Source organism: Plectropomus leopardus, chromosome 8 (assembly GCF_008729295.1).
Source record: "Plectropomus leopardus isolate mb chromosome 8, YSFRI_Pleo_2.0, whole genome shotgun sequence".
NCBI lineage: Eukaryota > Metazoa > Chordata > Actinopteri > Perciformes > Serranidae > Plectropomus > Plectropomus leopardus.
In genome coordinates, this window is record NC_056470.1 from 10,171,205 (window position 1) to 10,185,343 (window position 14,139).

General features: G+C 39.0%; 2 protein-coding genes across 2 annotated transcripts in view; one reads left to right on the top strand and one right to left on the bottom strand.

The window, feature by feature from the left end:
* Positions 1–749: 749 nt before the first annotated feature.
* b3gnt7l (UDP-GlcNAc:betaGal beta-1,3-N-acetylglucosaminyltransferase 7, like) lies at positions 750–2,282 on the top strand. The gene has a single exon (XM_042492348.1). It carries the CDS (start codon positions 986–988, stop codon positions 2,213–2,215), a length of 1,230 nt encoding a protein of 409 aa, XP_042348282.1. The 5' UTR covers positions 750–985; the 3' UTR covers positions 2,216–2,282.
* Positions 2,283–4,293: 2,011 nt separating this feature from the next.
* cep104 (centrosomal protein 104) overlaps positions 4,294–14,139 on the bottom strand; it is a 36,046-nt gene continuing 26,200 nt past the window's right edge. Inside the window, exons 20-23 of the mRNA XM_042492177.1 lie at positions 12,464–12,531; positions 8,053–8,140; positions 6,234–6,399; positions 4,294–5,890 (exon numbers count right to left, since the gene is read on the bottom strand). Of these exons, the coding sequence (XP_042348111.1) occupies positions 6,269–6,399; positions 8,053–8,140; positions 12,464–12,531 (287 nt within the window). The 3' untranslated portion in view covers positions 4,294–5,890; positions 6,234–6,268. The remainder of the gene's footprint in view (positions 5,891–6,233; positions 6,400–8,052; positions 8,141–12,463; positions 12,532–14,139) is intronic.

Genomic DNA, 14,139 nt, shown 5'->3' on the forward strand with positions numbered 1-14,139 from the left:
TTACAGTGATGTACAGAAATCTTAGGCCACCTGAGAATTTGTTATTTTAGAAAGGTTACAGTGATCATAAATATTTATTTCTCAGTAATGTCTTTACTAATAAACAAACAAGAATATACAGGAAATATATATACAGTATTAAAAACGCAAATACTGCAGATGAGAAAAACTTCTGTCTTTTTTTTTTTTTTGATCAATGAGTATATATGTGTATATATATGTATAAAAAAAAAGAATGTTCTTGGTTTTTTTTTACTGTTCTTTTTTTGCTGCTGCCACTGCTTTTTTTCATGTAATTTCTTGCTATCTTTTGGGCTATTTGTTGTTAAGTTGCTCATTGCCTCCTTCTGTTTTTGCAAGACATCAAACCAACTTGTTCAGGGTTCAAAGAGTTAATTGTTGCAATTATTCCACCATAATTGCTGTTGTATTTTACTTATAATTGTAATACCTTGTAATTATGTAGACTAATATTGTTTAAAAAACCAATAGACAGATCGATCTTTCAGTCTGATGGTCTGCACTGTAACGTGGTGGACACCTAGTGTGTGTGTGTGTGTGTGTGTGTGTGTGTGTGTGTGTGAGAGCGAGAGAGAGAGAGAGAGAGAGAGAGAGAGGAGAGAGAGAGAGAGAGAGAGGGGAAATGGGAAACCCGCTGGTCCCAAGATCAGCGGGGATCATTGGGGGAGGAGATATTTGTGGGAGAGAGACGGACATCCTGCAGCAGGTCTCCAGTCCGCCTGAGAGAAGGGGCAGGCAAGAAGTGAGAGGACATGTTGTGTATCCTTCATCATTTTTCCTCACCGAGAGGAGATGCGTGACTCTAATGAGTGCCAGCATGGCCAAAAGGGACCCCGTGGCCACTTTTGGGTCACGTAGCCAAGGGCACAACCTCTGGTGTCCAAATGGAAGGCGGTGATGGACTCTACTCGGACGCACAGTTGTGAAACACTATGATGGGTCTTTGGGCGCCGCAGTGAGAGCCATGGATCACTTTTCCCGGAGAAAGCGGATCGGTCTGCTGAAGCCCCTGCTGAGTCTGTCTCTAGTCTTCGCCTCTTTTCTCATGATCCACAAGCTGAAGCTGGCAGAGAAGGACGGAGTGGGAGTTAAACACATAAGAGATGCCAACTGGTGCGGCCCCGAGTGTTTTTCTTTTAAAAAGGGAGTCGGGAAAACGAGTTTGGGGAGTTCAGACACTCCAGTGCTTAGCACGGATGCGCAGCGGGTCTCCAACGGGACTCCAGCTACCTGGGACGCGCAGGTTCTCAACTGCAGCGAGGACGCGTCAGTGAGGACGCAGGACTGGTTCCGGCGCTTGGACCCGAGATTTCACCAGTTTGTTCTGCACAGACACTGCAGGTACTTCCCCATGCTCATCAACCACCCGGAGAAGTGCGCGGATGGAGAGGTGCACCTCCTCATGGTGGTCAAGTCCGTGATCGAGCAGCACGACCGGCGCGAGGCGGTGCGTAAAACCTGGGGCAAGGAGCACACGGTGAATGGGAAGAAAATCAAAACTTTATTTCTTTTGGGGAGCCCCACGACTGGCAAAGACACAAAAAATCTCCAGAAACTGATCGAGTACGAGGACAGGATCTATGGGGACATCCTCCAGTGGGACTTCATGGACACCTTCTTTAACCTCACCCTAAAAGAGGTCAACTTCCTCAAATGGTTCGACATCTACTGCTCCGACGTCCAGTTCATATTCAAAGGAGATGATGATGTGTTTGTGAACACGCACAACCTGTTGCAGCTCATCGGCTTCAAAGTGGAGGAGCGCAAAGATGCCGAGCTGTTTGTGGGGGACACCATCTCCAAGGCGATCCCCATCCGGAACCGGCAGAGTAAATACTACATCCCCAAAGAGCTGTACGATAAGCCATATCCCCCGTATGTCGGAGGCGGGGGGTTTCTGATGTCCTCCCAGCTGGCCAGGAGGCTCTTCGTAGTCTCGGAGGATCTGGAGTTGTACCCGATCGACGATGTGTTTTTAGGGATGTGCCTGCAGAAGCTTCACTCGGCCCCGGAGATGCACCCGGGCTTCAGGACCTTCGGCATCACCAGGCGCAGGGTGAGCCCCATGAACAGCGAGCCGTGCTTTTACAAAAACCTCATCGTGGTGCACAAACTGAGCGCGCAGGAGCTGCTCAGGATGTGGAGCGTGGTGCACAACGAGGATCTGATCTGCGCTCAGAAGGTCTCCATGTGATTGTATTGAAACTAAATTAATTCACCAAAGCTGAACTGAAAACACAGGAGACTTGTTTTAAATTAATCACGCATGCACTGTGAAATCTGACAAGTTTATCTTACTGAAAATAATCTTGGAAACCATTTACATTGAATAAGTAAAGTACAATTCATCTTAATTTATGTTTACTGTATAATTGTGAAATTTTACTCGAAATGTATTGGCATTTACTTAATTTTGTTAAGTTGTTGCAACTTAACAATGACAAGTGAAATCACTTTGTTCTTTCTAAGTGTTAACTTCAGTAAACTAAGTTAGTCTGACTTAACTCGATCATCACAGAGGATTTTGAGATCTGCGAGTTGTTTTGTTAACATGTTTAAGAAAACACAAATATAATTGACTAGTTTGCAATCAGCAGCATAACATGCTAAAACTTAGAAAGATTGATTTAATTAAACTTGTCATTTTAAGTTACAACAAATTCACAAATCAAGTAAATATAACTAAATTTTAAGTAAACTTAACAATTAAAGTAGACATAAATTAGGCATAATTGTTATAGCCTACTTACTTACATTTCCTAGAATAAAAAAGTTAGTCAACTTGTCAGATTTTACAGTGTGATGATCTTTACACATCTCTACTGAGTCATGTAGACCGAGGAAACTATGAAAAAAAATACACCTTTTATCCAAATCCACATCCAGATTTAGCATTTTAACATCTCCTATGTGTAAAATTCAAAAGGTTACAAACTCTCCTGAACAAGTTGGATTTCCTCCTCACTACTGCAACTTTGATTTTCCATTTTGTGAAACCACTACCACACATCTCCACAGTGTGCAGACATCCCAGGAAAGTTTCTCAGTCTTGGTGCCTTTTTCAGGTTGTACATTCATCGCTCTCGTCGTCTTAATCTGAGCTCTGTTGTCGATGTTGAGACACGGTTGTAATGGTTTTAGTGCGTGTTTGTGCAGGCATAAATAAGACTGGACTTGTTACATCCAGGTGTTCCTCTCAAACAGCTGATTTTATTGTCAATTGGAGTGTGACTGTCAAAGTGAACTAAATGGACTCAGCATGGAATGAACAGCTGCATTGAGTGATTACTTTGTAGGGTGCTGAAATTGTAAAAAATTAAATGATTGGTTGTAAGTTAATATATTGTTTCATTCCATCTTTTGTTTTTATGTTTTTAAGTGTCAGATCATGTGTATGATTTGCAGAGGAAGGCCAAAAAACCAAAGACACTAAAGGGATGTAATACTGTAGATTCATGTATGATAATGTCAATAAAACTGAGCTCTTTGACAGCTTTGTAAATACAGAAATAATGTTGCAGCATTTAATTCAAATTGATGTGTGAACAGCTGGAGAACAGCACATTACTGGGAATGATTTGGATATTATCCCCATGTCAAGTTCTGCTGTCAACTGTAACATTGTCTAGAAGAACTAAATGTGTTTGTGTAGTATATTAGTTTACAATTATTGCTAAATAGAAGGCTGTTTGAACTGGTAATGACCCCAAACATTGACTCTTAGGTTTAACTCTTTCAAACTTGAGCAAATCAGCTTGATTTCTTTAAAAAAAACAACATGGGAATAAGGCAACGAGCCGTGAAAGAACAAATGGCCCAATAAATAACAAGAAATTGGTAAAAATTACCTAAAAAGTTAAGTTAAAAAAAACAATAACCAAACACACACAAAAACCCCAAACAAAACAAACAACAATCAAGCAAAAAAAGAAAGTAAAAAAACACACGAGGCAAAGGACTTGGAAAAAGTGCTTAAAATTATAATAAGCCTGTGATACAACTTTAATATAAAATTATAAATTATAAAATTAGTTTTTGAAAAAAATCCCTAGCTTTTTCTCTAGCTTTATAAAAAATAATTTTCTAAATCTACCAATTTCTTGCAATTTGTGGAACATTTCTTACCAAGTTGCTTATTGCCATTTTCCATGTTTCTTGAAGAAATTGCACCAATTTGCTAAGGGCAAAAAGGTTTGAATACTTCTCAAAGGTGTCTGAAAGTAATTTGATATCGCTCTAAATTTCAAAGGGTTAAATAGTATCAGAAACCATATCTGCAATGTTTAGCTAAATGTTGTTTACTTTATTTAAACAAATACAGATACTTCTGCAGAAAAAAATAGCCATTTGAGGATTCTTATTCAGAAAATACTCACTACATAAAAAACACGAAAAATATAATTTGCTGCAATAGTCTCCAATACAGAAGCGTGTTAAAGCCAAAGTGATGGATTGTGAAGTTAAAACCAAATATACTCTCATATACATCCCCTATATTTAACTTGTTTCTCCACTGATGTAACAGCAAGTGTTATCACACACATTAATAAAGAATTTGCCCCACTAATATTACAATTTGCAAAAGAATATTCAAAAACATCTCAGAGTAGTCTTACAAATGTTTCTGTTTTAGCTCTTGTGAGTGTGAATGAATCACTAATATATAATACAATCAACATCGTCATAACACTGTGCAGGACAATAGAAGTAGTAAAATTGTAGAATTAGTGACAAATCTTGCAAACCATTGTTCTTAAACTCTGAGTTTTGTGTTTGAAAGTCAGTTTGATGTGCTTTGAACTGTCCGTCTCAGTCATATCCAGCAGAAGTTGGAGAAAAATAGGTGTTACAAATATTCCACTGTATATAGTACATTCATGTCCACTGTGGATTTGTTTTTATTTCAGTTTCAATAAGTTAAGTTAGAAGGTTTATTTTGTCTCTCTCAATGGACTTGTAGAGCATATAAAACTGCTGTCTACTCAAGATTGTCAGTAGGTGTTAAGCAGGGAAATAAATTAAGTTCATACTAAACTGAAAATTCAACATCATCCCTTTGGCAAAGTGCGTCTTCATTCCTTCGTTATCCTTTGTTTATGGCAAGAAATGACCAGAGCATTGCAAACAGATGGCAAAGCACAAAGCTGATGGTAAAGCTACACTCAGATCGTCAGAGGCTTAAGGCTGCTGGCGCGTTGCCACGAAAAGAAAGTCCTCTGCTTGTAACTAAACCTCACTCCTCGTCTCCTCTAATTGCTGCCTCTATAAGAGCAGTGTTTCTGAGTGTCAGTTGCTGTCACCGTGCTCTGTTAAGAGATTGATTACACGCTGAATGGGATAACACTGGTTATAATGGGAAGTGGTCATTGTATTAGTTTTATTTGGTTTAACTGAAGAGTTTATGGTCTAAATATAATTCTGAATATGCTGAAATCATTTTCTAAATGGAAACAAATTGCCCATTTTTATGTTTTTTAAAAATAAAATGTTCAAAATTATAGCAGCAACGGATCACTTTTGTAGGGCAGTTAGTTTACTTGCCTTGTCAAGTCTGATAAAATAACACTAATGATGTCATAGTGATGTCATCAGGGTTATATTAGCTTGGGTTCGGTAAAAACACATTTATAAGAGTAACCCTGCATTGCACGCAAAAGGTGTCCTATCTACCTGGCAGACAAGGTCTAAGAAGATGGCGTTAGGGGGTCTTTTTTTTTTTTTTATCAGATCCCTTTTGAGTTACTTAAACTAAATGGATGTACAATACCGGATCAATGGACAAACCCTTTAAGCTGTAACAATCCCCACCATAGTGGCTCCAAAGGGCAGTGGGCGGTATGACAAATTAGAGCCTGAAAACCGAGACATCCTGTAAGGAGATAATCAGAAAAAAGCACACACGTGCTCATGTTTACTAACCCGACAGGTGTGTGACGCCAGAGGCCTGACATACAGACAACAGAGACGAGAGATCTAACACTGGTGAGTCCAGCCGTCTCTTCTCTGTGTAGATTTTCTGTCACTGACCAAAACGGGACTAGAAAGTTTACAAAGTAATCTGAATTAATATGCAAAGCTATCGCATTCAACACCATTTAATGTAAGTACATACACTGATAAGACATAGGTATCTCCTTTTAGGTAATCTTATAAAAGATGTGAAACCTATCAGATGTCTTTTAAGAAAGTGCAGATATACAGGAGCGTTAGACCTGGAAATATAGGAGTGGGGTGCTTCGAACCAGTTTCAGTGCTTCCCTGGTGGATGTCCTCTGGCCAGAGGTGCCAGGGCAGGGATCCGGCTTCCTCTGCCCATAGGCCTGGCTCTGGCCCCGACTGACCACGCCTGCTTCAGCCTGGCTCCACCAACAGTCCTGCCTAGACACACAAACAAACAAACACACGCACACACGCACGCATGCACGCACGCACGCACACACGCACAAACAATGATGTCAATACAGCAAACCTCTGACAGAACTATAACATAAAAGACCTCCATCTGTTCTTGTGTGCAATTCTATTTATCACAAAACAAAACAGCCTGCATAACCTGTGATGTGACTATACACAGCAGGGCTTTATTACATCAGCAGTTTGTGGTGATTTGTGATATGTACAGTAAGCTACTAATCATGCACTGTCAGCTTACTTGTGGAATTAGACAAATGTCAGATCACTGATGAAAAAAAAAAGTTCACAGTACGTTGACTTGATAAAGCAATGCCACTAAAATACTTCATTACAAGAAAGAGTCCTGGATTCAAAATATAGTCAAGTATGTACAGAAGAATTAATAGATGTACACCACCTAGCCTCACCGCTTCTTCAACGTCATTCAAAATTAATACACTTTTATGGAATTAAACATGAATCATTAGGAAAAAAAGGGCAGAGGCGCTATTTCACTTAGTAAGTGTTACATATTTAACAAGTGTGGCTCCTGTTTGGGACATCATCCATTAATAAGATTAACGTTACCAAGATGTTTAAGGATCTGAGTGGCTTACAATGCCACCTTTATTAACTAGTTTTTGGGGGAAACCCTGAAAATGTAGAAATATTGACTGGTGAGCCGTTAACTCTTTAGAGTGTTAACTTTGATGCTGTAGCAAAGCACTCATTGGATGATGGGACTTCTGAAGGTTTTCAGAACCTGTATGGTAGAAAAAAAAATCCACCTGGGGTTTCTGGTGTTAATGGCTGTTGTGTTTTAATAATACGTCTTGAGGAGTTCAGTTCAAAACATACATATATTGGCCACCGGGGGCAGCAAACACACCTTGCTCTGCTACTTTATCAGGAATGCAACAGAGGAAGAGAGACTGGTTAATAACAGTGCTGCAGTCAAATAGTCTTTTTTTGCTTAGCAAGGTTACTAACTGGGTGAAAACAACCAAAAGTATCTAAGTGGCAGCCATAATAAGAGTTGCCAAATTCCCTAAATGCTAAGGAAAGGTACATTAGTGCTTCCTTTCTGAGCATAGGATACAGTGGACCATCTTTGGCAAAAACACAGGAGATAATGCCCTCCCACAATTCTTTAGAGCAACATTTACAGCAACTTACAATTCACATTACCCAAAAATAAATAAAATTCATATCATGCATAAATTTATTTATCAATTATTTTCATACAGTTGTACTAATTGTGATTCATATAGTAAATATGAGTAGACAGGAGTGTGAGCAACTATTCTCAATGTGACAACCATTTCATTTCACTGTTGACTGGTAACCTACATTTCTTTTAGTTAGTTATATTTTTCATCAGGTTGTCTACATGTATGCATGCATGGAACGACACGATTGCAAAATATCACCCAAAATGGATACATCAACACCCACTACACTGGGCTCCGATTTTAACCTGTCACTATTTTTATGTGTCTTATTCTGTGCTCTGAGGCAGGAAGCCATAGTGGAAAAGCTGCAACATGAAATTTTACCAACAAGCATGGGCACTTTGTATAGCTTTCACACTGAGCGTTGGGGAGGTGTGTGTAAGCAGAGAGGGTATGAATGCTTTACCTTGTGCTGGCTGAGTTCTCTGGGACACCGCAGTCCTGCGTGAGTTTTGTTTACAGCCCTCCCTGCCCATGAGGTGAGCCTTCCAGGCCTGGAACAGGGACAAAGTAGCTCAGTGAGTTCGTTCCTCTCCCAAGCACTCTCTCTATCAGGACAGCCGCGGGTGACTGTAGGCTCAGTCAAGGCCCGAATGGCTGCCCTCCCTCCCTCAAACACTGCAGTCTTTCTTTGGTTCTGCGCTCACAGCTCTGGCAGGGAGAGTGTGACTTTCTCTGAGTGTTTTTTTTATTTTATTCATTTTTTAGGGTGTGAGAGTTGGGCATGTTGAGAATCAGATTTTGAATGAGACTACAAATGAGTTACAACTAAGGTTAAAAAGTGTCAGTGGTTTGAAGGGAATAAAATGGTTAAATGTTAAAGTACTGAATAATGCAACCATGTTGTATAATTTTCATGTTTAATCATCAATTATGCTTTTTTTGTTGCCAAAATTAGACAAAATGTTGCCTCAGAGACTCATATTTATTCTAAGCACATTAACAAGGATAATAGGTATTTTCAAAGCAAACATTGTCACAGCAGCAACAACACAGGTGTAATTAATACCATTAACTAAGACTGTATTCCAGCTACATGTGCCAACCCCAGTATTATGCATGCTGTCTCACTGGCAACGCTCAGTGGGATACTTGAATTGAGTGTAATGTTATTTGTTGTGCTGTGCTGTGGCTGAAACAAGTCAAAATGCCTGCTGTCATTGATTTAATACTCAATTGAACAATGCGAGAAAATGCTGCTGCATTTAGACCTTTATGCATTATATACATCTGGCCGCACTCTAGTGAGTGAGATTACATCAGGTGTCTTCCACCAGCTGTCAAATCACTGATTGGTTGTCAAAAGTTTGACTAAAAGTAGACTGCACTTCTTAAAGTTCTTCTGCCTTTATTCATGATTTATTATGCATTTATGTATTTAGTCATGCCTTTATTTTTTCTTCTGCATTTATTCCAAACCAACTGCTGCCACTGCTCAAAGTCACTGTATGCATTAGGGGTCAAACAATACTGGATTTTCAGGGCTGACACCGATACCGATTATTCGTAGTTAATGAGACCAATAACTGATATTTGGACATGATATGCATTTACATTCAAAACGAGAATATTTCTGTCAATATTTAGAATTTGGAATATAACAAACTCCAGCACAAAAATTTGTTTAAAAGCCTTTGGCAAATGTTTAATCAAAGCTGAAAAGTCCAACATCATATAAAGAAAGTTCAAAACAACTTTTTTTTAAAGTGAAAATTTAAATAAAAAATGAATAAATAAATGCCAAATGCCAAATATTGGCCCCAATAATCATCCAGGCAGACATCTGTCTACTCATGGTATGCATCATTCAAAGCATTAATGTAGCAGCAAACAGCTGTTTGCCATGTAAAGATAAAGTGGAGTAATGACATTCTGAGCAGAAGACGAGGCCACACTCCCTCTGTGTGTGCTGTAATCTATGCTTTGTAATAGATGGTCCATCTGCATGTGCATGTAAGTGCATGCGGGTCCCTCTCTATGTATCCCATTGGCTGGCTAATAGTTGACACTCTGCACCACAGTCATATGGTGTTTAACACTGATATCGGGGCGTTGTGGAAGCGTAGCACCCACCCTCCAGTTTCCTTTCACATTAACGATCAGTGCTGTTGTTTGTGCTGTTTATGGAGTTAGCACAAGTACCTGCTAGCCGCCGGATCAGTCACCTTCATGTTGAGAACCGTGTCAGGACAATCAAACCTCACACACTGAATCATAGACTCTTAATGTTGCATACATCTCCTTTAACTAACATTACTTACTATCATTTAAGTGTCTTAGGCCAAATCATTATTGCTTCTTGAGCAAAATAGGCCTTTGTTTTGTATGAAAAATAAAAAAATTCGTTACGTTCACTACTTTTTGTTTTTCAAGCAGTTTAAAGTTTCCTTCTGGATCGGCCAATCAGAACTCAGGAGCGACAGTATTAAATGCTGCCGGCACACTTACAAAAAATAAAAAAATATAAATGTTCAAGAAGTCAAAAATTATAAATGACCTCTCTTAACCTTACAAACAGCAATCCAAATGGGTCATGTGCCATTCCCATTACAAGGTCCCAAATGAGTCTTGTATTTTTGTAATTTTTCACCAATACCTCTCAGAGTTGGAGGAGCATAATTTGAGAATCTTCTGCCTTTCTTGGATGTGGTATCTGTTTGTGTGGCTGCATCACCAGAATCAAACCCTGATTTCCCTCGATTACCTGTGGTCATCACAGTAAGCCCAGAAGTACCATAATTTGAATGAGATGTCTATCTTCCATCAGTGATTAGCAGCCATTTTAATAACATTAATGAAAACAATCTTCTCCTACAAGCCCCACAACATGTTATCCCAAATTCTGAGGTTTTAAACACCATTTTGGATTCTTGTATTCAAATTTTGTTCAAAAGTATCATCTCCAAAATGCCTGTCCTAAAGTGGCCCTGCCTGTCCTATTCTGGGTCAGGGCAGGCACTGGTAAGACTGATTCTTGTAGCTCTTGTGGCTCCTTGAAAGACGAGTTGCATGATTTATTAGTCTCCACGATGACAGAAAGGTAACGAAAGACAAATGAAAGGCTATACTGTTGTTCCATTTTTTAGAGGGGCAGAGAATCTTGTACGCTGTATCTCGCTTTGAAACTTCTTTTGCACACAAAAAGTGGACGGACACAAAGGATTGGCAATGAATGAGGGCGCTGAAATACGAGCACTGTTTACTTATAAAGGATTATAATAAACTGTTTTCCTCGAGGTAATATTATGTAATATTCAACACCGGGGTTACACTCAGTGCACTATTGTTGAGTTATCCATTTTGATTACATTGTCCACACACAACACTCAGCCGCGAGCCACAGCTGGAAAGAAAGGAAACCTGAACTTGTACCAATTGTACAAAATACACAATCATTAACTTTTGTCCAGTGCTGATGATTAGTGTCACAAGCACTGCATTATCCTCAAGCGCTCTGACTACAAAAAAGATTTAGGGAAAGCTGTCAAACTATATATCAAAATATAATTTAAAGGATATTTTTGTCATTACTTCTTCTCAAACTAATAGGAATGTGAAGAATGTGATGGTATCTACTTTACCTTGAGACAAATGAAACAGCCCATTAAGAACAAAGGCTTCATGTCCTTTGAAGTCTTTGAAGGCCAACAATAGCCTTGTTTTACCTCAACACCTGTTTGTTCCTCAAGCCTAATATTAGATGCTGGTCGGGTTTCTGTGTCGATATAAAAGAGGGAGACGAGAAAAGCTCACTGAGTGAAATTCAGCCTAAGTTCTGTGAAAACTTAAATCGAAACTAGAGTTACCCTATAATTATCTAGGAGGCAGCTCTGTACAAGAGACTGTTGAATATTGCAAAGAAACAGTTAGTATATCGGCAGTAGCCATAGAGGAAAAATCAATACAGCATAGCATAGTATAAATAATTTATGCAGCAAATAAAAGTTAAGTTAATATTGTATTGTGACATAAGTATCATCATATCATCAGATCAGATTTGGTCAGTAGACTGAAGGGGCACACTTCTTCCACTTTACACTTATGCCACATTTCCGCCAAAAACTTTCCATATTGTACCCTTAGAACTGTACATAACCTGTACGGACATGTACATAAACCGTAGATCTGTTTTGGGTTTCCAGCGCAGTATTTGTATTATGTAAGCGAGGTTGCTACCAGATTGTAATAGCCGCATAAGCTCTCAGTGTGTTAACATGGACATATGTGCCCCGTTTATGATTGTGTTTTTGGATTATCTAATTTATGTGTTTGAGCATGTAAACACCATATTCTGTTTAATAGAAACCTGAATATATTAGCTGTAGCACTGAAAGAAACTGAAATGAATACGCGGAATATGAATAACCCGATTTCTCTGCACTCACGTAAACACCATATCCCCAAATTTGATCACAGTTGAGATAAGCCTCATACACCAGTTATTCATGTACATGAAAACACATTCAGTGTATTTCTGCACCACCCTGATCATCAATGGAACAAGGTTACGTTAAATTTTCAGCACAAAAATGAACATGCTGGAGTCTTTGGAGCACAACAGGAGCGTCGTGCTGCCATAACATGCACGAACGATGCTTCACCACTTTTTCTTTCAGGTGAAAAAATAGAATATTTGCAGTTTGCATAATCTGGTGGAAATTCATACATATTTTTAAGCACTTAAAGAGCCATTCATCAGTAAAGCTTAGTCATGCAGGAAAGCCAATGAAAAAATGAAATGGTCAGAATTATCACATAACAAGCACAACTAGTGCAGTTTGATGTCACTTGTGTAGTTTACATGTACATAAACTCACCTTCTCTCCAGGTGTGAAGTTGTTGTGACACAAAGGACAGTGGTTGGAGCCTTTACCCGAGATGGGGGCTGACAAAGAAACACAACACCTTTAAGCCACCTCTTCCACAATTACAGAAAAGGTCCCCTGAACATGTCAGAGAAAATGATGAAATTACACGTCTGAGACAGAAATTTTTAAAAATACAATACACCTTTGAGGAATGGGATCAAAGGGGTGAACATAACCAACCAAAGTTCCAATTCAAATGTCAGTTAACCCTCTTATAACATACAGGAGTAGGGTAGACTTAAAGGTTATGGTAATTCAGTACAAAAGGCACACTGGTGTCAATTATCTATGGAGACATATGGCTGGTAACAGAGACGTACTGTACATCCTGATACAGTAAGCCTCCTTCTTCAGGTTAGTTGGTACAGTTTCAGTGAACTGTATGCAACTGGAATAAAACAACCAGGAGATTCTGATGATAAGCGGCCCTCAGCTTTCAGACAGTCAATACTGGTATCAGGGCTGGGTAGTTTACAGAAAATTTACTTAAACACTATGGAAATACTGACTCATATCTTGAAAGCTCTGTGTAGCAATGTCAACATGGAACACATTTTCCATGTTTTATAAAAGCTTTAATTTTGACCACAGATTTGTTGTGCCTATAACAAATGGAGTCATATATATTAAAAAAAAACGACACTGGGGTGCTAAAACAAGGCAAAATCCAGGCTGTGGAGAACCAAGATTAAAACCAGGAAGATAAATACAGTATCAGAAGTATGTTTATCTAACTGGGGTGGGTGGACTGATAGTGAAAAAGTGTCTTTTTGAAAAGAATATAATGGTTTATCTGATTGAGGAAGAGTTTTGTGTGCTCTGTGAGAGGTGGAAGTAGAGCTTTGAGGCAGAGGTAATTAGAGAAATGGGCAGTTTGCTCTGACAAACATCATTGGGCGGATATGAAAAATTTTTCTGGAGACAAGTCTAAAGTCAACAAAGTAAGCATTTAGCAGCAAAAACAAAGACTTCAGTAGCCTCACAGGCATGTTACGAAGTTGCATTGTAATTGAATTGTGTCTAACATTGTAGTGTAGGAATGATGGCGTGTAATCCCCCAATGTAATGACGATATAGCAGGACAAGCATCTTTACACTTCACTGCCACCAAAGTAATCAAAGTGTTTGTATACCAAACAGTTAAAAACTTTTTGAATGGCCAAACAAATCACCTGACCTCATATTAACTGAGCATGTGTTTCTCTTAATGAACCCCCCAAAAAACAAGCAAGATATGCAGCTGGCTTCACTCAGGGCTTCACAGAGGATGACCAGCCATGATACAAAGTTTCTGCTCCACCCAGTCATTTACCAGAAGTATCTACAATCAAATTTAAATTTGATCCCTTTGTGTTAGATTATGTTGATTCATCTATTTACATTTAGTTGAGCTTCATACATTGAGTACATTTTAGTTAAAATTGGGGAACTATGTATAAGGATGACAAGGATGCAAACATGAAATTACAGCTGAGTCGGCACATGTGCCTCTTAGTCCATGTTCAAATTTGAATCTCAATGGACACAGTAACATTGCGCGTGCTGTATCTGTTAATGTCACAGCATTGCAATTAGACTTGAGCCCCAAACATTGGCTTGTGTAAATGTTACTAAAATCTGAGTTG

What these genes read in the sequence shown, in the direction of transcription:
- b3gnt7l (XM_042492348.1), top strand. Translation starts at nt 986, where the DNA reads ATGGATCACTTTTCCCGGAGAAAGCGGATCGGTCTGCTGAAGCCCCTG.